At 37.7% G+C, this 27,162-nt stretch overlaps 1 protein-coding gene across 7 annotated transcripts in view; it reads left to right on the top strand.

Moving 5' to 3' along the window:
• The window catches only part of VGLL3 (vestigial like family member 3), a 153,856-nt gene that overhangs the window by 105,160 nt on the left and 21,534 nt on the right, over positions 1-27,162 (top strand). For 3 of the 7 annotated variants that reach the window (XM_078452908.2, XM_078452906.2, XM_078452907.2), the window contains 2 exons: positions 6,793-7,078; positions 15,609-16,139. In XM_078452908.2, the coding sequence (XP_078309034.1) occupies positions 6,793-7,078; positions 15,609-16,139 (817 nt within the window). Of the gene's footprint in view, positions 1-6,792; positions 7,079-15,608; positions 16,140-23,428; positions 23,545-27,162 lie in introns of all 7 variants that reach the window. The other 4 variants (XR_013557862.2, XR_013557861.2, XM_078452909.2 and 1 more) reach the window with 3 other exon arrangements.

Below are 27,162 nucleotides of genomic sequence, written 5' to 3'. Positions count from 1 at the left end.
ATTGAGAGGCAAGTATGTTCAAAAATAGCTGGTCAAGTTAATATTGTTTTTGGTTTGCTCCTCCCTACTGTTAAGAAAAATAAAAACAAGACAAAACAAACACAGAATCTTGAGTTGTGACTGTATCTCACAAAATAGGCTCTGCTCACATTTTCAAAATAGGATTTCCAGAAAAATGGTAGGCAATTGTATTATGCATCTGATTTGCCAAGGGGACAGTACATTTTTAGATACAGAATTCAGTTTTATCTAGATGCACATATATTTTGAAGAGTGCTGCATGTTTTAGTAGCCAAAACTGTGATAGATGTTTATACATTTCTATTTTTTAAGTTTATTTATTTATTTTGAGAGAGACAGAGAGAATGCGTGCATGTGTGTGTGGGAGGGGCAGAGAGGGAGAGAGAGAATCTGAAGCAGGCTCCGCACCGTCAGCATAGAGTCCAACGTGGGGCTTGAACTCACAAACTGTGAGATCATGACCTCAGCAGAAATCAAGAGTCTGATCCTAACTGACTGAGCCACCCAGGTGCTCCCACATTTCAGTTTTTTTTTTTTTTTTAATACTACAAGTAACTTTGACTCTCCTTCATTATGTGATGCCATTTGATGCCTTGCTGGTCTGGGGCTTCTGTTTACTTATTCAATTAGAATAATTATATAGAGACCCTTTTCCTTCAGTCCACGGTCTTGGCACATGCTTTGGAGTCAGACAGAAATGGGTTCTAATCCTATCTCTGCCATTTACTAGTTAGATGATCCTAGCCAAGCAAATCAGTTTCTGCATATGTAAATTGGGAATAATTATTTGGACAATATTTGTATGTGAATGTTTGAGAGAGGTACGCGAAATAATATATATAAAAGGTCTGTGGCATAGCTTCTTTATCCTAACCCACCCTCCCTTAACCTGATTCCTCCTCCTTTTCCAAACAGGCTAAGGACCAAAATTTCAAATCTCTCTGAGATATTTTTAAAAATCTGTTGCCAAGTGAATTCAGAAAAATATGATCAAGGAGCAATTACCTGCTTTTATGGCACTTTACCCTTTCAGACATGCAAACATTTTGAAACATTTACTCCAGGCTCGTGGTCCTTTCTTATAGGCTCAAACCTTGTTTTTGAACATAAAAGAAGCATTGCCTTTGGAGAAGAGAGCCAGTAGAAATTGAAAAAAGAAAAGAAAAAAAAAAAAAGAATGAAAAAAAAAAAGTAAAATCTGTTTCCAAATATCCAATGATTCATTAAAATACTTTTGTTTTTTTAGGAAAAGAAGTTTCCACATATGCACAGTAATCATTTGGCATTTTGTAAGCTTAAGCCTTGGGGAGTTAGTGGTATTTGGCTCCTGACATGGAAGTCTCTCTTGTCAGACAAATCCTTTCCCCTGCACATTCCTGTGAGAGTTTGTTCCTGCTGTGCCTTATGGCAGGCTGTAAAGTGGTTGGGTATGGCTTACACTGCCTGGGCCTACTCCTTCATACTGTGGCTTTAACCTCTTTTTGTGAGTTAGTTTTAACTTTGTGGCTGCTCACTTAGCCCTGGTTTCACGTAACCTGAGGGTCATTTCGCCTGGGGGAAATTCGGCATGACTCTGAAATGGAGATGAGCCAGTTAATGTGCTCTAAGTAAACCAGCTTGTAGGTGTTGAAGTCCCTTTTGATGACGTCTTTATTTAGTTAAGGATTCTGATTCTTCGGTCTCCGAAGAAAAGCCTCAACATTTCTGAGATTTGAATATTTTTAGGAAGTGATTGTGCCTCTTGAGAAAAATATCAACTAGATTGCCTTTTGACCTTGATTCAGGAAATCTAGGTTCTGATGACTTGAGATTTATTCTTACCGTTTTGAATGTTATATATTATTCTCAAGAAAGAATGTGACACCAGGCAAGTTTTGTTCCAAGGAGCAAACACCAAGTGAATACAGAATATGGCAAAAATGTACATGAATAATTTACTTAGTTAAAAATAGGCAAAGAATTGATTTACAGTCACCAAAGCACAGATACCAGAAAGTAGTTAAGGCTTAAGAGCCTGTAGAGAAGAATATTAAGATGGTGTGATTGTCAGCATATGAGTCAATTGCTGTTTAAATTCTGTCCCTGTTTTCTTTGTGTTCACACTTCATATTTTTTAAATGTATGCAAATTGCTCAACATCATTAGTCATTAGGGAAATGTAAATCAAAACCACAATGAGGTACCACTTCATACCCACTAGGATGGTTATAACTGTAATAATAATTCTTTTAAGAATCCAGAAAATAACAAGTGTTATTTTTCTGCCAAAGAAGTAGACAAATTGGACCCATAGTACATTGCTGGTGGGAATCTAAAATGGTTCAGCTGCTGTGGAAATAGTTTGGCAGTTCCCTAATAAGTTAAGCATCATGTTATCATATGACCCAGCTATCATATATACCTATCTAAAAGAACTGAAAAGAGGAATGCAACCAAATACATGTACACACATATTCGTAACAGCACTATCTGCAATAGCCAGAAGGTGGATATGACTCAGACGTCCATCCATGGATACAAGGATAAACAGATCGTGGTATATACATATAATGAAATATTATTTGGCTATAAAAAGAATGAAATACTGGTACAATGTGAATGAACCTTAAAAACATTATGCTAAGAGAAAAAAGCTAGAAGCAAACAAGTCACATATGAATGATTTCATTTATATGAAATATCCAGAATAGATAAACTCATAGAGACAGAAGGCACATTGGTGGCTATCATGGACTGATGGAGAGGAGTCAAAGAATATGGAGTTAATACTTAACAGGTACAGAATTTCCTTTTGGGGTGATGAAATGTTTTGGACTAGATAGAGATGGTGACTGCACAAAATTCTCAATGTACTAAATGCCCCAGAATCATTCACTTTTAAAAGGTTAATTTTAGGGGCGCCTGGGGGGTTCAGTCAGTTAAGCATCCGACTTCAGCTCAGGTCATGATCTCACAGTTTTTGAGTTCAAGCCTTGCATCGGGCTCTGTGCTGATAGCTGAAAGCCTGGAGCCTGCTTCAGATTCTGTGCCTCTCTCTCTCTGCCTCTCCCCCGCTCGTGCTCTGTCTCTGTCTCTCAAAAATAAACGTTAAAAAAAAAATTTAAGAGGTTAATTTATATGTGAATTTCACCTCAATGAAAAGTTTAAGAAAATTGGGATATCTATCAGGAGAGCAAAACTGGAAGAAAAAAAAAAGATATACAGTACCAAGTGTTGACAGGGATATGGAACAACAGGAACTCTCATAAACTGGCATTGGATGTGTAAATTGGTTAAAATCAGCCCTATCCGCTAGGGCTGAACGTCTAAAACTGCATGCAACGATATGCATGAATCTCATGAACATGATGTGGGGTGAAAGAGGCCAGACACCAAAGGGTACGTGCTGTATGATTTCATTTATATAAAGTACAAAAGACAGTTATGGCTAATCTACATTGATGGAGTCTGGATAGTGGTTGCTGTTGAGGAGATAGTGGCTTGAAGGAAGTAAGTGCCTCCTGGGTCCTGATGATGTTCTAGTCCTTGATCTCTTGTTAGTTTCATTGGTATGCTCAGTTTATGAAGTTTATGAACTATACATTTGTGATATGTAGCCTTTCCTGTTTATACCATTCCTCAATAAATATTTAAAAAGTATGCAAATTCAGTGTTAGCATTTTAGGAAGTTTTCAGGTCATTTGGATACTTTAGAATTCTTACTTTAATATTTAGTGGTGTTGATGGTGAAGCTAAAAGAGAGAGAGAGAGAGAGAGAGTGTTTGTGTGGTAAATGTAAATATTTAAGTTGGTTCACTATATTTGTGAAAGTTGACTCAACTTTATCTGAAAAGCGAGAATGATAGATGTGATTTATGTCCTGCCTATTGGGAACTGGATCATAGGCCCCCTTTCCATTTTATGTTTTTGATGTTTTTTTTTTTTTTAATTTATTTACTTAAATTTATTTCTACTTCATAGAAAACCTGTCTTAAAGAGCTGGGAGAGAAAAACAAAAAGTGTATTTTAAATTCATTCCAAAAAATTGTATTTAAGTAGAGTCTCTACATATATTTTTTATAAAATCACAGGTGTTTGCCTATTAAGAGGAATAATATATAAGTATGTATTTATATAAATGCACATGTAAATACAGACATATGTTACACGTGTATGAAATATTAATGATAGGGGATATATGCATCCATAAACAGAGAAATGATTTTTAGAAAATAAGCTAATGAAAGGTATTTTGATCCAGTGGCAGATTTTGTTCACATTTTCCCCATTCCATATTAAATTTTTCATATGTAAATTTCAAGTTAATTCATTTGTATACAACCATTCAACAATTGGTCAAAAAAGAATAACATGAAATTATGTAACATTTAGAAAATTGGATAGTCTTAAATAAACTAAATATCTATAGATTAAATTCCACTGCCATCAGTTAATAAATTAAGACATTTTATTATTGCTATTATTGATTATAATAATATTCTACCTTTCTATCAGGATTTGCAGTTGACAATCTTTTACATATATATAATGTTCTAATTAATTTTATTTCTTCTAAGAAATATTTGCTCCTTGGGATAGAATAAAACACTGCCTTTCTTTGGATCATTAGCCCAACCCAGGGCTCTTTCACTTAAAGAATAAATGTAAATTTAAACAAATGAAACAATTAGATGAAAAATCTTACACACTGATGCTGAACTGGACATTGGCAGGAATAAAAAACCAGTTCCATAGATAGTAATGGACACCAGTGGACAGTGAAGTCACTCTCTAGATGAGTTTTAAACTCCTTTCCTTTATAAAAACAGTGCTTCTTAATATGCCGGAGTACTCAGCAGAGAGGGTATGTGTATGCTTTAATGGTATAACTTCAGATAAATACACATGCACACAGAGACATAGCACTGTGATTTGACTAATAAATTGTAATATTTGTTTATTTTATAATGGAATTTAAAGTCAGGAGTAACTTTCAAGGCCATTTAGTTCAATCCCCTTATTTTATACATAACCTTTGTTACTGTGGTGTTTTTACTATTGAAGTTAAGTATAAACATGTTCAAACCTGTGCAAAACAGATTGGAAGAAATATCACCACACAGTCATTACAATCGCCTATTCATCAGCAAGGCATATTCACTCACAGGAATGAATTATTTATTCATCAACCAGCGATAACCCTATTGACACAGATTTTAAATAAAAAGTAATACATATATTTATAAATAACAGCTCCTAAATAATAACCAACAGCTCATAATATACATTTCAGGGCCCACTTCACACAAGAACAGCATATTCATTGCTCGGGGAAAGGGTTCAATTTATTGAATGATGCATTTATAATTTGGGGCTATAGGTTTTTGAAGCTAGTAATTACATTAGAAACATGAGTCTAGGTTATGTGTTTTGATAACATTTGCAAAACTGTGTGCTTACTGAGTATTCTAGAATGATTTTTTTTTCTACTCACATTTATTGTCCAGCATATATTTTTTTTCTGAAATAAAAATGGTATAACAAAGAATCAGATTTTAGAGGTATACAATGATTAGGGTAATAAATCTTATAATCTTTAGCAGTGTTTTCTTATATATGATTCACAATGAAGTTGCTGCTTATAAAAATAATATGTGCTCAGTGGAAAACATTTGGAAATATTGAAAAGCAGGACTAACAAATACAAAACTTACTAACCGGAAAACAATAACATATCATGTTGGTGATTTTTCCCCCCCACACCAAATACGCCTCCCCTGCCTTTCTACAACACGCATAAATATACCTGCATGTTTTTATTGTGCATTCAGGCTCTACCATTCTCATGCTTTGTGACCTTTAGCAAGTTACCTCAATTCTCTGTGCCTTTGTTCCTTCATCTTTAAAATATGGATAGTGGTAGAAACCATGATACAGAATTATAAAAATTAAGTGATGTAATAAATTCAAAGTTTTATAAGAGTGCCTGGCATAATATGTATTAACTATTATTATAGCTATGATCATATGTTTTAAAAATATTTTAAAATCATCAAAAATTTCTCATTTTTATTTGAAAGCCACCCCAGTCATTGGTAGCATATTGTATTATTTTCAGTAAGCCATAATATTATCTTTTTTTCCCCCCTCCATGATAATGGTGGCAAGTGGGACATCTGCAAAATATGTTCCATGAAAAATGGATCTTCACACAGACTTATGTTGTCATTTTAGTTTGATTTTTGAGAAATGAGTTTGGCACATCTGCCAAATCCTTTCATAAGATGCTACATTCCTGTTTTTATTTTAGTTTATTTCATTTATGGAAAGCTCTTTTCTTCTCCACTCCTCCCACAGGCACCCCCTCTTAGCCCCCATTCCTCTCTGTCCCAAACTATAATGTTGATGTACATTTAAAACTTTAAAATAAAAAAAAAAAATGGATCAGAAACTGGAAGGAATCTGTCACTCTTTAAAAGTCATTCTCCTTTTGATATATTTAGATTACCAAAAAACAAAAACAAAACCAAAAAACAAAAACATAAAACAAAACCAAAAAAAAACAAACCTGTCTTTTACACTGTGAAAATGTACTGTCTGATAATAAGTGACCTTTCTTTCAGGGTGGGAAGGAGAAGACTGGTTTGGGGAGGGGAAAGAATGGAGGAAAACAGACGAAGAATCAGTTTGCAAACATGTGTTAATATTTAGATTTTTTTAAGTGAAAAGTTAAGTAGTTAATGCTTTTTTACAAACTGTCTTTGATACCGTGTTTTGTTTATTCCATCCCAGAAGAAGTTAGCGGTATACAGCAAGATGCAGGACTCTCTGGAAGTCACCCTTCCCAGCAAACAAGAGGAGGAGGAGGATGAGGAGGAGGAGGAGGAGGAGGAGGAGAAAGACCAGCCTGCCGAGATGGAGTACCTTAACTCTCGCTGTGTCCTTTTCACTTATTTCCAGGGAGACATTGGGTCAGTAGTGGATGAACACTTCTCAAGAGCTTTGGGCCAAGCCAGCACCCTCCATCCAGAATCTGCCATTTCAAAAAGCAAGATGGGGCTAACCCCACTATGGCGAGGTAAGAATTCAAAAGCGGATGCTCTCCAGGGCACTGTCTCTGTTTCGCAACTGCCTGTACCAGGTTCCAGCTGGAGACTTGCCCCTGGAGGACGGATATCCACTTGGTTTTTAATTTTTAAGGACAGCAAGGAATTTCTTTCAGACAAACAGCTGGATCAGTTTTGTCACATGTGGAATGCAGGGTCGGAAAGGATGCAGTCACACCCCTTAAATTCCTCATGGAAAGTAGTGATGCAACCAGCCTGAGTTTATAGTGGCAGGACGGAGCTGTGAAGCACCATTCCTTAAGCCCCAGTGGCCCAATTTGGATCTCTAAATGATAGGCGTGCCTGGATCAGCTTTTAGAAATTAGCTCTTGCTCATTCCACTAGGTGCTACGTGGTGACATAGCAGAAATCTGAGTCTAACCTAGGAGTACAAACTTTAAAAGCCTTCAGTGTTTTCTTGATAGTTTTCTCTGTCCTGCTTTGTTGTGGTATGAACTCTTTCAGTTTACAGTCCAGACATTATTGACTGTGTCTACATGGTTTAGGCTGTTGTTCTTGCCTTGGTAAGGTAAAGCAGTACATGGGGCATCCTCTTCTCTATTTCCTTCTCTGTAGAGGTCACAGAGGTGTGTTTGAACTGATTACTGGCTCACAGAAGATCATTGGATGACATCTAATTGGGCCAATGACAAGATTAGGGGAAAATTACGCATCATTTTAATGCTAGTTGTAGAGAAATGCGTTATGGATGTTTCTTTTGAACTCACCTGGTTATAAGAAGCCTCTAGTAAAATCATTCTCAAAGTGTGGTTTCCTGTACCAGGAACATGAGCATCACATGGGAGCTTGTTAGAAATGCAGGATTCTCAGGCTGCACCCGAGAATCTCAGAACAAACTGTGTTTTAGCCAGCCCTCCTGGTGATTCTAATACAGGCTCAAGTTTGAAAATCCTTAATCTAGTGCTGTTAAAAACAAAGATTGCAGGCCCCTAACTCAGACCTATTAAATCAGAGTCTTCAGAGGGAGACTCTGGGAATCACATCTTAACAAGTGCCCCAAGTGATCCTATGGTGAGGAAAGGCTGGCCACCTGTGGTAGAGGGCAGGGAAGAGGGCAGGTGCTACATGGTCATTTCCTGTCAGCATCAGAGGAATGGTTCTGCTCCACTGTAGGGGAGGTCGTGGCTGGATGAAATTGCCAGGCCTGACCTATTTGCCGGTTTGCCTTCCTTCCTTCCTCCTTTCTTCCTTTTAGTACATATGAACAACACTAAGATCGTAGTGACTGTAGAGAGGAAGGTGGAATGCACATTCAAGAAATGGTAGACCTCGATAGAAATGATTCGGGAAGCATAATTGCTTTATTTGATTAGTAAATGTTACAGATTTCCCACAAAATTGAGAACTGAGTCCTTCTTGGAGGCCTAAGATGTTTGTGGAATCAACCAATATCCTGTTTGGTAGCATGTGGTAAATACTTTTAATATGTGTGGAAGGTAAAAACAGGAAAACTTCAGTAAATTGGCTGACTTTCATAAATAGTCTGTATCTCAATAATAAATCATGTCAGGATAATCTGTCATTGGAGAGTATTAAATACAATGCCTACTTTTTTTTCTTTTTTTTCTTTTTTTTTTTTTTAAACGTAGTGGTATACACAGCCTAGGACTCATTTAATCTGGAATATAGAAACAAGAGTCCCAAATTATAGTTAGATGTGAGTGATTAGTAAGTATTATAATCAGGATAGTTTTAAGTGAGGTATAGTATATATGCAAAAACTCTATAATAATCCAGTGTTTTCCCATTATCCATGTGACTAAATAGAAATCTTTGGACTGATCTCAAATTTCCATATAGAAAGGATAGAGAATGGTAATGTTTCAGCAACTATTATTACAATTTTCTTGGGATTATTTTATATTTGGTCTTCAAACCTGCCTCCTGTTTCATTCCTTGACATACACAGCAAATGTTAAAGGTACTGCTATGTAGTGGAAATGTATCGGTGAACAGGAGAGCCTAAGCCTCTGTGTTCATGGAGCTTTTTAGTGAAAGAGAAAGGTACGAAGTATAGAATGAAATGCTAGGTGTGGATTTACTTAGGGTGACAATAGATGCTGTCTCTGAGACCGTTACATGTGAGTACAGACCTGAAGGGAATAAGAGTGGTCTTCATCATGTGAATATCTATGGGGAAGTTATTTGAGGCAGCGGGAACAGCTGGTACAAAAGGCCTATGGAAGGACTGAGCTTGGAGTGTCCGATGAGAAGCAATAGTGCTGCCATGAGTGGAATGAGAAGCAGAGTGACAGGCAGAGACTAGAATTTTTAGGGCTTTGTGTGTCAGTTTAGTGTATCAGGGTAGTGCAGGCAAATGCGGCCGATACTTTAATTTCCATCTCTTCCTCTTCCACTAAGACTAGGTATATCGTATCTAGTTTTCTCACCTAATTTTCCCTCAACGTAATGCATTTCTACCTGGAAAATAAAGAATAAATATGAATTGAATGATTATGACTGAATTAGATGAATCAAGTTCATACCATTTATCCCAGATTAGAAAATAAAAAAGTTGTCAATGTAGAATTTATTAGCATTGAGTATGAAATTTTTGGTTATAGTTTCCTTGTGTGTAAAATAAGGGGGATGAATGAAATGATTGCTAAAATCTTGTCTCTGCAAGCTTCTGTGATTTCAAGTGTATTTTTTACTTTCCATTTGTGATACAACTTTTCCATAGTTGTTTAGTTGGGAATTAGTCGATTTTTAATAAACTGAAATAACTTGGATGTGATTTAAAGGAGATCCACAAAAATATAAATAAAGATTTAGAAAATAATATCTTTAAGAGAGGTGTAATAAATTGAGATTCCCATGTTTAGTGAAGAGAGTTACCGGTAATTTTGTGTTAATTGCCAAAGTAACACAGGTTTGGATAATGCGGTCATTGGATTCTCCTTGTTTTGGGGTTCCAGTGTGGGCCTTACAATGTCTGATGGCAACATGATCTTGGATTAATGAGTTAACATTGCTCTGAGCTCAATTTAAATTACAGTATGTGTTTATTGATATATGTTTCCTTGGGTTATTGTAAGGGTTCTATGATAATGCATATGAATGATTTGTGGCACATGGCTTTATGCAAGGTGCTAAACAATGATGCCTTTTCTCTCTTCCTTAAGTAGGTTTCCACTCATTTGTCATATAGAAAACCAACCTTGGGTTTTTACCCAGAAATATTCTTTGAATTTCTGGCAAAAACACAGTGTCTTGGACAAAGTAGCTACTCAACACTATTGACAATGTTGATGGCCATAGCAGTGATAGTTTATGCAGGAGCACTAGCCAGCTGTGCTAAATTAACGGGTCTAATTTATGGCATGAAGTTTTTACAGTGCTACACAAGTGGTATAGTGCTACGAAGGAATTTAAAACTGAGTTATGTTTGGTTGCAGAATATATTTCCACAGTAAATCTTTAGACAAGGATAGAGTGTCAGCTAATAATGGAATAATGGTCATACTTTGAGTGTGTGTCTTGATGGAGTTAGGAAAGTCCTCTTTAGGTGTTTTGCAGCTTTTAGGCAAGCAATTGATAGGAAATATTTGTACTCTATTTGACACAACATCACATTGATGACCTCTTATCCCAGTTATACATTCTTACTAATAGGGCTTCTCAGTTGAGAAAACCTAATGAATCTAATGGCCCTGTTATCCCCATCTAAATAGAAACACTGGCTTCAAATATGTCTGTGTATTGATCTCAGTGCCCAAGTGTTATTACAGAAAGTGTGTGTGTGTGTGTGTGTGTGTGTGTGTGTGTGTGTGTCTGTGTCATGTAGGAAAGCCGAGTAGTAGTTGACGCTTAGCAAAATATGTCATTAACTTAAAAACCATGCTGAATGGTGAGAACTTGATATTTTGTTGTTGTTGTTGTTGTTGTTGTTGCAAAGTAAATATTTATTGCTAATTGATTTACATAGTGTTGCTTAGAGCAACTCATTCTCATAGGAAAGACCTCTCAGAATGAGTACTAGCCTAAAATAACAAAAGAGGAGTATGGGAAAGAGGGTGGGTCTCTTAAGCTGGGTGAGACTAGAAAAGACAGCTGGGCTCCACCTCCAGGAGGCACTGGAGGTTATTGCTGATGGCAAGTTTAGGACAAACACATGGAAGGAAAGTGTGGTCTGACTTACTTCATCATCCTGCCTCCTTGAAACTCATTGTAGAGCCACAATGTCCATTTTGAGCGACTCTAGAGCAAAGTAGAGGACAATCTTTGGACATGATGGAAATGACTAATTCCTGAGTGACAGAAAACATTGGAAAATGTAGCCTTTCACCTCTGACCCAACACTTTGTTTTCATGGGAAGCAGAATAAGAGGATGGGAATTAAATTACAGCAAGGACACTTTGGGTTAAGAATTGAGTGGCATTTTTTTTTTCACTGAAGTTAATAAAAAGGTAAATGTTACCTTTTAACATTAATGTTTTGAATCACTACTCTAAGAATGTGTTTTCTGGAGACTTTTAAGATGACTTAAGATAGAGGTTTTACAACATTTTACTGTCCCATTTTCCTTTTAATATAGTTTTTATTTTTTTTAAATTAAGTAGTGAAATGTTAAAGGTTGAAATTGAATGTTGAACTTTCTCTGGCTTAAGTTGTTTGCCCTTAGATTTTTTTTTTTCAGAAATATTTACAGTTAATACAAAAGATATCCCGGCTATTATGAAATTGAAAGAACAACTTCATGTTCCATGCTAACTCTTCTGTGTCCTTAAGATATATTTCTGTATAATTCACACAGTGAGATTACTGGGTATGCCTTGGGTGGGTTGTATCAGACAGCATATCAATTTTGTCATTTTTATCATTTAGAAATAAGGTGTGTGTGTGTGTGTGTGTGTGTGTGTGTGTGTGTGTGTGTGTGATATTTTTAAATTCCAAATGCAAATTGAACCAAAGTATATTCAGATTTTTATATGTGCCAGAATGTCAGTGTTAACATCATCCAAATACTGAGTAACATTAAGCCCAACATCACCATGGAGTGTTAACATTTGACAATTGTGAATTGCCTCTACTAACCTGAAAAGTAATATGGCATGGGAATAGTTTGTGCACAAGTTTTTCATATGTTTTTTCATCAAACAAATGTGGCTGTGATTAAGTACTCTTAGGCAAAGAGTCATGTAATGAAAAAAATTTACATACATATGAAATAAGCACATTGATTCCCAGGCATGAAACAAAGCATATCATCTGTTTCTTTGTATTAAGATTATTTTTTAACGAGATACCAAATAGTGGTTTTGAAGTGTAGACTTGTCCATAAACATATTTTCTCTTCAATATTGTTTAATTTACTTGTAAAATGCAACATTGTCTTTTAAAAAGGCTGCATAGATCTCTGCAAACTTTATATTAATCTCAGGAGACATAGCAGGACTAGGAAAATATTAAGTTGCTTCTAATTTTATTTTTCCCTGAGGTATTTTAAAGCTTTGTTCAGCACGTTTAGAGCATGTTTTTAAAAATAAGTTTCCACTTTCATTGATAATGTGCTCACTAATTATAATACAATAATTCATAAATAGGGTAGTATTTTGGGTAAGGAATTTGTTCATTGTCCACATTTGTGCATGCATATGCAAAATGCTTAAACATCTATAAAATTGGGTCCAAATGTATACAAATGAAATAAAAGAAAAGCATCCAGGAAAATGACATAGTTTTGATATTTTAATGGGGGATTTTCATTAGTAAACTCAGTTTCTCTGACACACACCTCTGGGTTGGATTTAGCAATTTTCATAATGGGTTTGTGGCCCCACCAGGAGATGAAAGTTATGAGCAGAATGAAGGGTTTGCTACCAAAGATTGAGTCTATGACAGTGAAGTGGCAGAAAAGTGGCACCCTGAGGTGGCAAAGCTGCACTGTATAATATAAGGAGCCTCTATACACTTTCTGTATGGGTTTTAATTTTAAACATTGACAGCTAGCACTGTGGGTGTTGACAGAATATTCTACAAATGGCCATCATTTAAGGCAAATTGAATTTTCTTCTCACAGCTTACACAACTTTCTTTGTTGGCCATTAGCACCCACTCTTCATATGTCAAAGGAAGACAGTTCTGAAATAAAATATATTTGCCCCGATGCCAGCAGGTTTGACTTTAAGTGCTATTTTCTGATAGATGTGATAGTGACAAAATAAAGTCATTCAATTAAAAGTTCGCCTGGACTGTTTGAAGACTCGAAGAACAATGTGTGCTTCCATCCTTTCCCGTTAGGAGAATATGATTATTTGTTTTATTTCCCCAAGGGCTTTGAGATCCTTGGAGATTCTGTAGGGACAGACTTGAATGCGAGATACCAAATAGCTGTCTGTCCATAGAATGGATGGGGTGAATGATGATAGCCCTGCTGTAGGGCTGATGGACAGAGAAGCAACGTTTGCAATGCTAGTGGCACCGTCCTTAGGGGAGTTAGGGAAAGGAAACATTTGAACACCATGTTGATACCCTAATTATGTTCGTCAAGTTACATATACTATGGTTGGTTCAAGTTACAGAAGCTTTCCTCTGAGGTAAGGAAATTATGTCCTGGACATTTATGAAGTGAGAACATGGCTATGTCAGAGTTGTGAATACTTTTATTTCAGAGTACTTCTCAGGATATTCTTCATTCAATGAAAAGATCTAGCCAGGCTCTTTTCTCTAGAACCCTGTATGGAAATAGTATTACACATGCATGACTAATGTGCTAGGCAACCTTATCTTCATCTATAGATAGACATCGTAGGCCACTTCACAGAATGATAGAAGTATAGAGCCAGAAGATATTTGGCATTTTCATTCAAATACCTCATATGGAAGAAAGTGAGCCACAGAGAGATCAACAGATCCATGTGAGGTCATAAAATCAGATAAGGTAATTGCTAGGTGCTAGCTCTCTGGCTGAGCTCTCTAGACTCCCTGTCTGGTGCTTGCTCTTTTACACCACACAGTACAGAGCAGGCTATGGCTGGAGGTATGGATGTTTGCAGTCACAGATCTGACTGTATCATTCCCTAGATTAAAACCCTCCAAAGCTCACTGGCACCTTCTCAGGACAGCACCCACATTCATTACGTAGCTTGCAAGGCCATACCCATCTGGGTCTTTCTTGGACCCAGTCTGACTTTTTAGTCTAATTTTTTTGCCACCTTCTACCCACAGAATTCTTGTTCCCCATATGCTACTTTGTGTGTGTGTGTGTGTGTGTGTGTGTGTGTGTGTGTTCCGGTCTGTGCAATTTTTGGTCTTTTTTTCATGTACTTTTTTGCCTAAACCACTCTTCCCTACCTTTTCACAAAGCTAGCCCTCCCCACCTTTCCAATTGATCTTTTCTTCGGCTGCTTCTGTGCCCTCTCTCTGTGCTTCCCCTTATGAGAGCCCTACCAGGTCACACATTGCATGTGTTTATTTATTTATATGTCCCCTGCTCGATTGTGATTAAGAATGATGTCTCTTTGCTCATCCCTGACCTCTCTCTATTTGGTACATAGTAGGTCATCTATAAATAAGTTAGGATGATTGATTGGAGAAATTTAACTGAAGGCAACAGTTGGGGAGGGTTTTCCCTCTTTATTTATCTCTAAGTGCTATTTTTTTATATCCCCCCCCCCCAAACCCTTCCTCAAATCTATTGTCCCTGCTTGAATCTCCTCCAATCATGATTTCCACAGAACGATGACCAAATTCTAGATGTTCATGTTATGGTTGCAATTGTGCCCTCTTGTGGCACAGTTATGAACAGTGCCAGCCACTGGGGCAGGCTACCTGTCTTCAAAGCCCAGTCTCCTGCTTGCTAGCTGTGAAGTCTTAGGCTTCTTCCCTGCCTCAATTTCCATATCTCTAAAATGGGGATAATAACAGTAACTCATAGGGTTGGAGTGAGGCTCCAATAAGATCATCCATGAAAAGCCCCTGGACTAGGATTGGGCTTTTGGTCACTGTCATTAAATATTAGCAACTGTTATCTTCTTGAAGGAAGATGAGTGTTGGTGAGCATAATTAAGTGTGATCTTCCATTTATTACTTTCAGCCTTAAAATGTTCAGTTCGAGTGAAAATTATATTTGCATTTGTAAGAAGTTTGGTAAACATCATCATTTCCAACCACCTGAATCACACCTGTGGCATAAGCTTTCTTTACCTGCGACACATGTACCTGCGACCTCTGCTCAGACCTGGTGGCAGCGATCTGCCCAATAGGAAATGAAGCTTTTGAATCTCATACTTGCAAACTTCAGCATAGGCTGTGACTGCATAAGCTAAGCAAACAACGGGTGGGGGGCACTCATTCAGCACCTTGAACCGTGTGGACTGACTTGGTATGGGAGCTCAGAGGCTTACCTGGTATCAATTTACCTCTGTGTGCGGAGAAAAGAGTGCATGGTAATTAGCCCGCCTGTAAAATGTTGGACAAGTAGAGGCAAGTCTGTCCTAGAACTGAATCTTATGTAAATAATTTTTCTGTCTTCTCAGACAGCTCAGCTCTCTCAAGCCAGCGGAATAGTTTCCCGACTTCCTTTTGGACCAGCTCTTACCAGCCCCCACCTGCACCCTGCTTGGGGGGTGTTCATCCTGACTTCCAGGTCACTGCACCCCCTGGCACCTTTACTGCGGCCGACCCCAGCCCCTGGCCAGGACACGGCCTGCATCAGACTGGCCCAGCCCCTCCCCCGACCGCATCCGAGTCCTGGCACTATCCTTTGGCATCTCAGGTGAGCCCATCCTACAGCCACATGCATGATGTGTACATGCGGCACCACCACCCCCACGCCCACATGCACCACCGCCACCACCACCACCACCACCACCACCCTTCTGCTGGCTCTGCCCTGGATCCGTCCTATGGGCCCCTGCTGATGCCTTCAGTGCGTGCAGCCAGGATTCCTGCTCCCCAGTGTGACATCACAAAGACAGACCCGACTACAGTCACCACTGCTACCTCAGCGTGGGCCGGAGCCTTTCACGGAACCATGGACTTAGTGCCAAGTGTGGGGTTTGAAACAGGTGAGCTGGAGAATCTCTTCCTGTCTAAAAAAAAGAAGGGAAAGCAAGGAAACAAGTATAAAAATATGGAGGACGTTTTGTGAATGCTGTGCAGTATTTTTCTCTTCTGTGTAATGCTAAGCTTTGCCGATATGTTTATGGAGCTAACTACTTTGCAGTAATCTCTCCACTCCTGCAGGAACCGGTATGACTGGCCTGAGAGAGGTCTCCGAACTTTTCTCCCATTTCTTAAACTGGTGATCTTCCTTTGAACTGGAATCTCTCATACCCTATGTTTACAAAGAGTTTAGCACATTCTGTAAGTCTCCCCTGTCTCTGTGCTCCATACCATGTGGAATGCCTAATAGAATTCAGAGAGAGTGTGCTTTGGTAACTTTTCCTTCTGTCCTTTTTGTCAGGCCTTCTGATTTGTAGAACAAACTGCCTTCTGGATTATAACCCATGGAATATAATCATGGTCTTTTGAAAAGAGTTAGGGAACATATTTTAAAGGAATGGATTTCCCTTCCTTCCTTTGCCTTCTCCTCTTCCTCCTCCCTCTCTTTCTCTCTCTCTGTTTTAAATAACACGGGACTTAAAAGACTGCTATAAAGTTTATATTCAACAGATTTCAATAAAATTGCTAAGGAACATTTAGCTCCTCTCTGGAATTCACTAGTTCTTAAGGAAGTGTGTGAAGTTTGGTCTTAGTTTTTAGACCAGATGACTCATATTAATAGTATTAATAGTTCTGAGTTCACAAAAATCACAGGTATCAGAGGCTAAAAATACAAACCAAGTCATTGATTGCATCCCCAGAGTTTACATCCCAAAGTCACCCACCTCCACCTCCAGTGCCAGGTGCTTGTCCTAGACTGTCCAGACATTTAAAGGAACTCACTCTTTTCTTAGTTTTTCTAGTTTCTCTTCTATTCTTAGTGTGCAAGATCTTTCACCTGAATGCTGATTCCCAGCAGAGAAGTCCCCAGAGTAATAAATGCTTACCATCAAGTTGCATTCACCCTGACATAAGTGAACATTCTTATCTTGGTTAAGTGGTTCTCTCTGGTGAGCTTTTGAGTGTTGGTCATTGCTTAAACACACCCAGTTCAGCTTCTTATTAAGTCCCTGGGTTCAAGCTGCTTTTCTTTTCTTTTTTTATTTTAGAGAAAGAGAGAGTGTGTGCAAGTGGGGAAGGGGGCAGAGGGAGTGAGAAAGAATCTTTTTTTGTTTAATTTTTTTAATGTTTATTTACTTTTGAAGAGACAGATGAGCATGAGTGGGGGAAGGACAGAGAGAGAGGGAGACACAGAATCGGAAGCAGGCTCCAGGCTCCGTGCTGGGCTGTCAGTACAGAGTCTGATGCAGGGCTCAAAATCACCAGTGGTGAGATCATAACCTGAGCCAAAGTGGGATGCTTAACCTACTGACCCACCCAGGCACCCTGAGAAAGACAGGGAGAGAGGGAGACGGAGAGAGAGAGAGAGAGAGAGAGAGAGAGAGAGAGAGAATCTTAAGTAGGCCCTGTGCTGAGCATGGAGCCCTATGCAGAGCTCAGTCTGATCCCACAACCCTGGGATCATGACCTGAACTGAAACCAAGAGTCAGACAGTCAACCACCTGAGCCACCCAGGCACCCCTCAAGTGGCTTTTCTAAAAAAGTATCAGGAGACTTGATTCTCTCTCTCTAGGAGAAGAGAATATGGTGGGGCTAATCACCACATACTTTCTTTCTTTGCCACATACTAACAGAATGAAGGCAGCTCTTAAGTGACTTGATGCATGGGGCCAGGTCTGATTAGAGTCCCAGTCTGGTAACTGCCATCACGGTCAGCCAGTCTGTGGAGGCTCTTCTCTATCTCATTTCTGGGATACTGTGTGGCCAAAGCTAACAGTGCTCTTCAAAGGCATAGAATCTTAGTAAGTCTGGGCTGCTGTAACAGAATACCATATACTGGGTGGCTCAAACAGCAAACATTTACTTCTCATAGTTCTGAAGGCTGATAAGTCTGAGATCAAGGTGTCAACTCATTCAGTGTCTGGTGACGGCCTGTATCCTGGTTCATAGACACTATCTTCTCAGTGTGTCCTCACATGGTAGAAGAGACAAGGGAATTCTCTGAGATCTCATTTATAAGGACACTAATCCCATTAAAGAAGGCTCTGCCTTCATGACATAATCACTTCCCTAAAAATATCTGCCTCCTCATACCATCACTTGGGGGTTAGGATGTAACATATGAACTTTGGGAGGGTCACAAACATTCAGGCTATATACCATCCTCTCTGTGCATTCCATAACATAAAGGGGAAAATGGACGTGATTGCCTGTTGCTCTGTTTCTAATTCTCTGTCACCTGTTACCTACTTTTGCTTATTTTTGGTATGAGCTTTATTCACCTACTCATTGTTCAGAATTTTGACTTGAAACAGTCTCCTTAGGATGAAAAGTCATGCTATCTTTTGGAAGTGAAGGAGAGAGTATTTTTATTTTTTTCTGAAAAACCTACAGCAGACCCATTTGGGTATAATATATAATAGTTCTTAGTACTTACTGGGTTGTGAATTAACATTTATTGAATACCTACTTTATAAGGTCTTGTCAGAGGCACTTTATTTGTGTTGTTGCTTTTAATTCTTAAACTAAATCTTAGTTGGTAGTTCCCAGATTCATTAATAACAAGGAAACGAGGCTTAGTTTTCCTATTTGAAAACTGCTTTTTAAGTCTAAAATGTTCAACCTAGATTTAAACTAAAACCTTCCCCAAATCTAAGGAGTTGCTGCAGTAGCATCTCTGTAAATATAGGTAAATTAGATTATTAAGTAAGACTGTTAAGTCAGACTGTTAATAGTTACTAATGAGAAATGAAGATTTACCTATTGGAAGTACATAGTGCTATTCTTTTCAGTGTGGTTTAGGATAATGTTCATGGTTCATATCTGTCCCATAGTTTTGAAAACAAAGGCAAAGGAATAAAGCCGATAAAGATCACATCATTGATATAATTATTGACAAATTGGAGATCCTCAATTAGGTTTATTTCCACAATTGGACTTCTAGTATCCTCACCAAAGTTTCGATTCTGGGAGGTAGAATCCTAGGAAAAGTAGACTTCAGAGAAGATTCCCTTAGACCTACCTCTTCATTGTCACATAGTTTTAAGCCTCATTACTCTGAAAAGAGACTGGTAGCTGCTCGGATTTGCTTTGAAAAGCATAGTCTGTGGCATGAAGCTGGGTGATTGCCCTGCAAAGGACAGTGGCAGAAAGGGCACACACCTGTCTGCATGGATGTTGGCCCAGAAAATGAGATGGTGGGAGGGGCTGAGCTGTGTGTACTCACTGTATTCGCCTAAACTCAGGAGTCATATCAAATATCACATCTGTCTTCCTTTGGGAAGAGTTATAGAGGAGTGTTTTAGGTCAGTTTCCCCGAGAAACAGACTCTAAGATGCAGATTTGATTGGAGACAATTTGTGTGGTAGTGTTCTCAGGAATGCATCTCTGTGCAATGAGCGAGTTGGGCAAGAGAAATCTCACTGTGATTAAATTCAACGAGACTTAGTGGGTTGTGTAAGGAGCTCTGGAGTTGGGGTGATACTTTTTAATTGCACTACCTTAAGTTGAAGTGAATGGGCTTTTATACAACTACATTGACCAGTTATTGGATGTGTTTGTCTCTGAAAAGGGGACATGACTTTAGGCAAGGTGGCTTTGTTCTACTGAAGGCAATTCCCCAGTCTCAACATGGAATGGGGAGGGATCTGATGGCCCACAACAGTATCCAGTGCAGGGGGACAAGTACAGGAGGTAGCTACCTTTCCACTTTTCTAACACTTAAAAAGAACATATGTTTCCATGTGATAGTCCAAGCTAAGAAGATAAGACAATTGAAAAGAATGCAAAGTGGGTCCCTCTAAAGTTGATTGGACCAGGTAGCCCAAAGGAGTGGCTTAGCTCAGAACTCAGCATCAGTGCTGGGTGGCTACTAAGAAGTTGGGGGAAGAACTTGTATTCAGGTGAGACAGGTATGAAACTTCTTGAAATGCTGGTACCCAGGCCACCAAAATGGAGGTCATTTTCACATTCTGTTAGGCGGGAAATAAATTAATACCACTATTTTGAGAGAGAGCAATTTGGTGAAGGATATGACATTTTCATCAGGGGAAAGGTTTGATAATTTCAGGTGCATTTTTATTTTGCAGCCATTTAAAGAAATTAAGGAAATCTGGAATGTTGAAAATGACATAATGTTTAGAGACAAATACTAGAGTATCATGTATGGTATAATCCAAGAGTCTGTAAAACTTTTCTATAGAAGGCCTGATACAAATATTCAATGCTTTGCAGGGTCATACTATGTCTGTTACTACTCAACTCTGTCTTGATAGTGTAGAAGCAGCCACAGACTTACTTAGATAAAGGAAGATGGCTGTGTCCCAATAAAACTTCATTGATGGGCACTGAAATTTGAATTTTATGTGTCATGAAATGCTTTTCATGTATAATGAAATGCTACTCTTCTTTTTTTTTAATTCCCTTCTTTCTCCAAAATGTAAACGTATAAATCCCATTTTCCATTCTTAGCTCATGGGCTACATAGGTAACACACAGTGAGACTGATTTGGCCCATGGGCTATAGTTTGCTGACCTCTAGTATAGTTCCACGTGTATAGTTTTTATCCGTCTGCACCCACACATATGCATATGTGTACCTCCATTCCCTAAATAAAAATCATCTGGAAGTATATATCACAACTTTTAATGGTCATTGGTCCTGGTAATTAGTGTGTGGCCTGAGCTTTGAAGCCAGACTGCCTGGTTTTATAAGCAGAGCTCCATCACTTAATTAGCTACAGGACTTTATACAAAGTACTGAACCTCCTTGGTGCCTCAACTTACCTTTAAAAGTTGCTTCATTGGGCTGTTTTGAGGATTAAATGAATTAATGAACTAAAACGTTTACAAATGTGCTCTGATAATAGGTACTATATACATTTTAGCTATACAAGAGAAGGTGATCAGAGACTCACATTTTGTAGCTTTAAAAAAAATTATTGACGGGGTGCCTGGCTGGCTCAGCCAGTGGAGCATGTGACTCTTGGTCTCAGGGTTGAGTTTGAGCCCCATTTGGGTGTAGAGACTACTTAAAAAGTAAAATCTTAAAAAAAAAAACATATTATTGAGCTGTATTTCACATATCATACACTTTACCATTTGAAAGTACAATTTAATGGTTTTAGTATGTTCATGATGTTGTGAAGCCATCCCCACTATCTAAATCCAGAACATTTCCATCACCTCAACAAAAAATATGTATATCTCAGGGATATAAAATATATCCCCAACATATATTCTTTCTTCCCCTTATGCCCGGGCAACCACTAATCTACTTTCTGCCTCCATGGATTTTTCTAGTTTGGACATTTCATATAAATGGAATCATGTGGTATGTGGCCTTTTGTGTCTGCCTTCTTTCACTTAACCTGTGTTTTCTAGATTCATTTGTGTAGCACAAATCAGAAGTTCATTTCCTTTTTAGGAGTAGATGTTATTCCATTGTATAGATATAGCACATTTGGTTTATTCTTCGCTCGTTGGTTTGTTTCTACTTTTTGAATAATATGACTCATGCTGCTACGAACACTCACATACCAGTTTTTGTGTGAACGGATAGTCTCAGTTCTCTTAGGTATGTACCGAGGGGTGAAATTATGGGGTTGAGAGAACTTCACTTTTTATTTTACATACTTCTGTATTTCTTGGTTTTATCTTATTGTGATACAACATGTTATTTGGTATGTACATATAAATAAAAGGATGTATCTCTATGCTCAGATGGATATATAACCATGCTCAGATTGTTTTATGATGATATTAAGTAAATTCTGTTCTAGTATTCACCTTCCAGTAGCCAGCGCCATACAATTCATTGCACTGAAGTGGTGTCATTCGCATTTCCTGTTATTGCCAATAATTGACTTAATGTAAAATATACAATGTAAGACATTCCAGCCAATTTGAATTAATTTTTCAAGTAAAGTTTTGCTCATGAGGCCTTTTTACTGAAATACAAAGTTGACTCTATTTATACGTTCCACTTCATCCACTAGATTTAAATTTACCAAAAGGAGCAAGTGTCATGTTTGTGGTATGACTTCTTCTCTATAAACACAAGCTGCTCATGGCTTGAGATTGTTTTCATCTGCAGATCCACAGATTTATTTTTCTTAGGATCCCTCATGTTATTTTAGCTACAATTTTGTTACAAATTTATTTTTTTACTTTGAGGAATGCCATAATAACTCAATATAAAATATACATAAACAGCGTTTTGCTAAAATACATTTAAGTAGCCTAACAAAATAAAACAACAATTCTGTGCTGTAACACAGATTTGGGAAATCTGGCTCTAAAAGGGAATTAATATGTGTTGATGTGTCTTCTGGCTTCTTAAAAAATGTGTCATGTAAAGCATTAGCCATACATTTGTGCAAGTAATAGATGTGATGAGGAGATCATGATACGATTCTGCCCCAAACTATGATTATAGCCAGATACTTAACAGTGTCTGGTTTATCTCTAATGAGCATATCTTCAGATATCAAGTGAAATCAAGATTATGTATTATAGGATGGGACATTGGCTCTTGCAAGACAGAAAAACAAACTACAAAGGCTACTAATTCTAAAAACAAGTTTCTGGTTACAGGCTGTGATATTTTCCATAAGCACAAGAAGCTATATTTCTAGTATTCTCTCAGATGTTAGAGAAACTGAATTATTTCTGAAAATACTTTAATAATAATGGCTTTGATAAACCTGTAAGGAAAGTGACTCTGTCAAGGACTCTGGAAAAAATTCTTTGAGAACTTAAATTTTGATAACAGATAGGGAGCAATGGGTACCAATGGGAAAGTTAGGAATATACAAATGTCCTTTTTATCTATTTTTTTTCTTTCCATGGACACTTGGTGTCTGATAATATTATAAAAGAATCAGCATATTCTTTTATTTTTTTCATTGTATAAGTTCTGTGTACTACAGTTTTTTTAAAAATTAGGTTTAATTTGAATCTTCTAATCTGAATATTTTGTGAAAGGACCTCATTCACAAATGGCAAAAATTATATCTTAAAGCAATTTAAGTTATTACTGCTCAAGATTGTTATACAGTGATCCCTTTGAAATAGACTAGTCAAATGACTGGTTGTTAAGACAATGATGGTCAGTCTTGTTCAATACTGTGTGGATGCTTTACATTGAAATCCGTTAGTAGAAGCCTACATATCTTTGTTTTATCAAATACAGGAAATAAAAGGCAAGATGAAAAGTAGCTAGAGAACTAGAACAGCAAATGGAGAGGCAGTTTATCTCCATGAAAGAGAGATGGACATCAAGTTACCACTTGCTTTGCCGTTCATCCTGTAAGTTTGCCACCTCTCTAGATCCCATCTCAAGACCTGTGCTTTCTTGTAAGTGGTCTGGTGCTGAGAAGCCTGGGCAAATAAGATTGTGATTGCATGAAAGTCCTCAAAATAACCATGCTAAACTATTTTAACATCCCCTTGTAAAATGTTGCCAAATTTTGAATTTCACTGGGGATATCAAAGGGTTAACATCATGGAGCTTTATATCCATTGCCCTTTTGGAAATTATTTATCTAAAAATAGACAATTAAAAAAAAGACTATAGGAAACCAGTAGTTACCAACTCTGTGCATTTGGATATTTACTTGATATCATAGTGCTCCAATTCCAGGCTTTACAGTAAGACAGAAATGTGGTAAGCTTGGGCAGAAATCAACAGGAAGCTTCAGTAATAATTGACAGGATAGTATGATTTATATAAAATATTAAATCACTAAAGTAATTTTTATTCTAGAGAATAGGGGGCATCAAAGTAACATATATGGTGGTGCTCAACTAAAAACAATTTCCTTCTTTTCCTCTTCATGTCTTCTCATGGAGCATATATATGCTAAATTCTGAAAGCTATGGGGTTAATGATTCATTACAGCCTTTCCTGATATTATTAGTAATTTTTTAAGCGATGAAGAAATTAGGAAATTTGCTTTAATGGTGTTTTATTTTTTAAATATTTTTTTAATGTTTTATTTATTTTTGACAGAGAGAGAGGGAGAGAGACAGAGCATGAGTGGGGGAGGGGCAGAGAGAGAGGGAGACACAGAATCCAAAGCAGGCTCCAGACTCTGAGCTGTCAGCACAGAGACCAACGCAGGGCTCGAACTCGCAGACCGCGAGATCATGACCTGAGCTGAAGTCAGACACTCAACAACTGAGCCACCCAGGCACCCCAACTTTAATGGTGTTTTAAAATAGAATAGGCACAGAACCTTACTTCTAATCATATGATTTCAGCAGGTAGACATATTAAATGGAATATTATATAGAAGCCAGCCCATAGGATTATGTGGTTTGTCATTGGCAATTGTGCTATTCAATAAAGATTTATAGATTTCTGGATACTTATCTTGAAGGCATTATCTCAATTAGGATAGTTAAGATGTCACAAAGCAATAGTTGCAGATTAAAAAAAATCTGTGGGGATGTTTTTTGAACTAATACTTTTCTCTGGACTTTTAAAAGTTTATTATGATTTGGTAATAATAAAGACTCTAGTACTTAACAACCAACTGCTTAACGCTTTCTGCAAACTTTTTTCTTTGGCATAAGTCATAATGCTATTTTCCACTGAGAGAAAAAAAAAAAAACATCAAAGGTATGTTAAAATATTTACACACTCTTGAATGGTGTTAGTTGTATAGGGCACATGTCCAGAATGACAATTTCGTGACCAGAAGGGTAATGGAAACCATCTTTGAGATGCATGCAAAATGCCAGGAGATCCTAGCCAGAGAGTGAGATCTGCATGAAAAGTAACTGGATGGTGAATCAGAGGGAGAAATGCATTCCAGAACACTGCTGTCAGTTTCAAGTATGCATGGCTGGATTCTGTAGAGCCTTAATGAATTTCCCCTGCTCTCCCAGAGCCATGTAGATCTTGCCCATGCTGTCTTCTGGGCCTTCATCCATAGAATGGTTCCATAATGTCACAATGCCCGAAGCATGGGGATTTTGTCTCATGGATCTTCCTCCTACTTTATAGAACAAGTGCAGGAGCCTTCTGAGAAGATTCCAAATGTTTCAGGATCATTTACATAATAATACAAATAATGGTACGTGTGTGTGTGTGTGTGAGTGAAAGAGAAAGAGTCAAGGGTAGATGAGAGATATTGATCTTATTAATAATTTACTTGCACCCCTAATCACTTAGGGGATCATAACAATAATGGTCAGTACAAAGAATGAGAACTTTAATCTTCACAGAGATGTAGAGATGTATATGAGAAAAGCAGAGGACCAAAAAAGAAATTCCAAGACACATGTCACCACTTAGCTGTATTATGTTGAACAAGTTTCATAATCTGTATGTACCTCCTCTCCCTTAGATTGAAAATGGAGATAATACTTCCTACTGTGCTGTCCCTGGGAGATTCCAATGAACTATTGCACATGGTTGTGTTTTCTAGTTGGTACACTTGAGGGAGAACTAAAGCTCTCATTATTCTTATTAAATACATACATGCATGTAAAACAGAAAAAGGAAATCACACTGGAGATGTGAGACATCATGAATAATTGAGATGCAAGCCTTGAATGCCTCTGTCACTTCCTGACTTTATCTGCCTTAATTTGTTTCTGTTCTTGAAGAATAGCTGTGGTATTTGCTGGAGCTAAATTTCCTAATACTGTTGTTCACTGCTATTTGCCATATGATGAAAACTGGGTGCTTTTGTATTGGTTGGGCAGATAATTGGAGAGATGTGATAAAGAATCAAGAAGAGGGGCACCTAGGTGGCTCAGTCGGTTAAGTGTCCGACTTCAGCTCAGGTCCTGATCTCACAGTTTGTGAGTTCGAGCCCCACATCAGGCTCTGTGCTAATGGCTCAGAGCCTGGAGCCTGCTTCAGAATCTGTGTCTCCTTCTCTCTCTGGCCCTCCCCCAACTTGTGCTCTGTCTCTCTGTCTCTCAAAAATAAATAAATGTAAAAAATAAAAATAAATTTAAAAAAAGAATCAAGAAGAAAGAATTTGAAAGAGTATCAGGATGTGCATCTCCAAGACAGTTTTAAACATAGTTTTTTTTTTTTTTTCTTTTTTCTGTTTAAAACACTCTGCCATGTAGGATGAGAGGACACCAAAAAATAGATCCTATCCCTTTGGGTTTAAGTACTGTTGAGATATTTATCCTCATCACTCATATAGATGAAAAGGAAATTTTATGTGTAGAATGAGACAGACCAAGTATAATTAGACTCACCAAAACTCCATTAATACATGCTAATCTTTAAAAGCTGTGTGCTAAAAATTGATTCATTTTCCATTCCAGTATTAATTTTGTCAGCAAGTTTCTATGTATTGCTGTATAAATTGGGTAGCATCTCTTGCTTTCTGAAATATTTTCCTAAAAACTGAAAGCAAAATTAGGCAATGACATCATTTTTTGACTGTTGTCTTAAAGGAGCCTTCATCAACTAGCTATGATTAGGAGTTGGATACTTTTTCAATCTACACCATATCTTCCAAGGGAAACTTAGGTGCTCATCTGACAGGGGAGCTATAGAGGTTGAAAAAACTCCCAGGATAATCTAGTGTGACTCTGAATGGAGAAGATGGAGAATCACTCAAAGCATTAAAAGTCCTGTTTCAGGGTCAGTGTATTTGTATTGTGAGCTATCTTTTCACTAATGCTTTACTGTTTCTCATATCACATATAGGGGTACATATAAAAGAAACAGCTCGAATGAAGAAATCTGTTCCAGAACTTGTTCTCAGAGTTTCACATCAGTTTTCAAATAGGCTGCAAAGACTGTATACAAAAATTCTATATGGCCTATGGAATTTACAGATTCTTTTTATTCCCTTCCAGGCTGTCTAACTCTTTTCTTATTGTTCTATTTATCAACAGTATAAGGTTTCACAAACATTTGTCTGTAGCCAACATGTTGTGAATTCCTTGGCA

Source organism: Panthera onca, chromosome C2, assembly GCF_046562875.1.
Source record: "Panthera onca isolate mPanOnc1 chromosome C2, mPanOnc1 haplotype 2, whole genome shotgun sequence".
NCBI classification, from domain to species: domain Eukaryota; kingdom Metazoa; phylum Chordata; class Mammalia; order Carnivora; family Felidae; genus Panthera; species Panthera onca.
The sequence above is the reverse complement of the archived record's forward strand: the minus strand, read 5'-3'. Positions and strand labels throughout refer to the sequence as shown.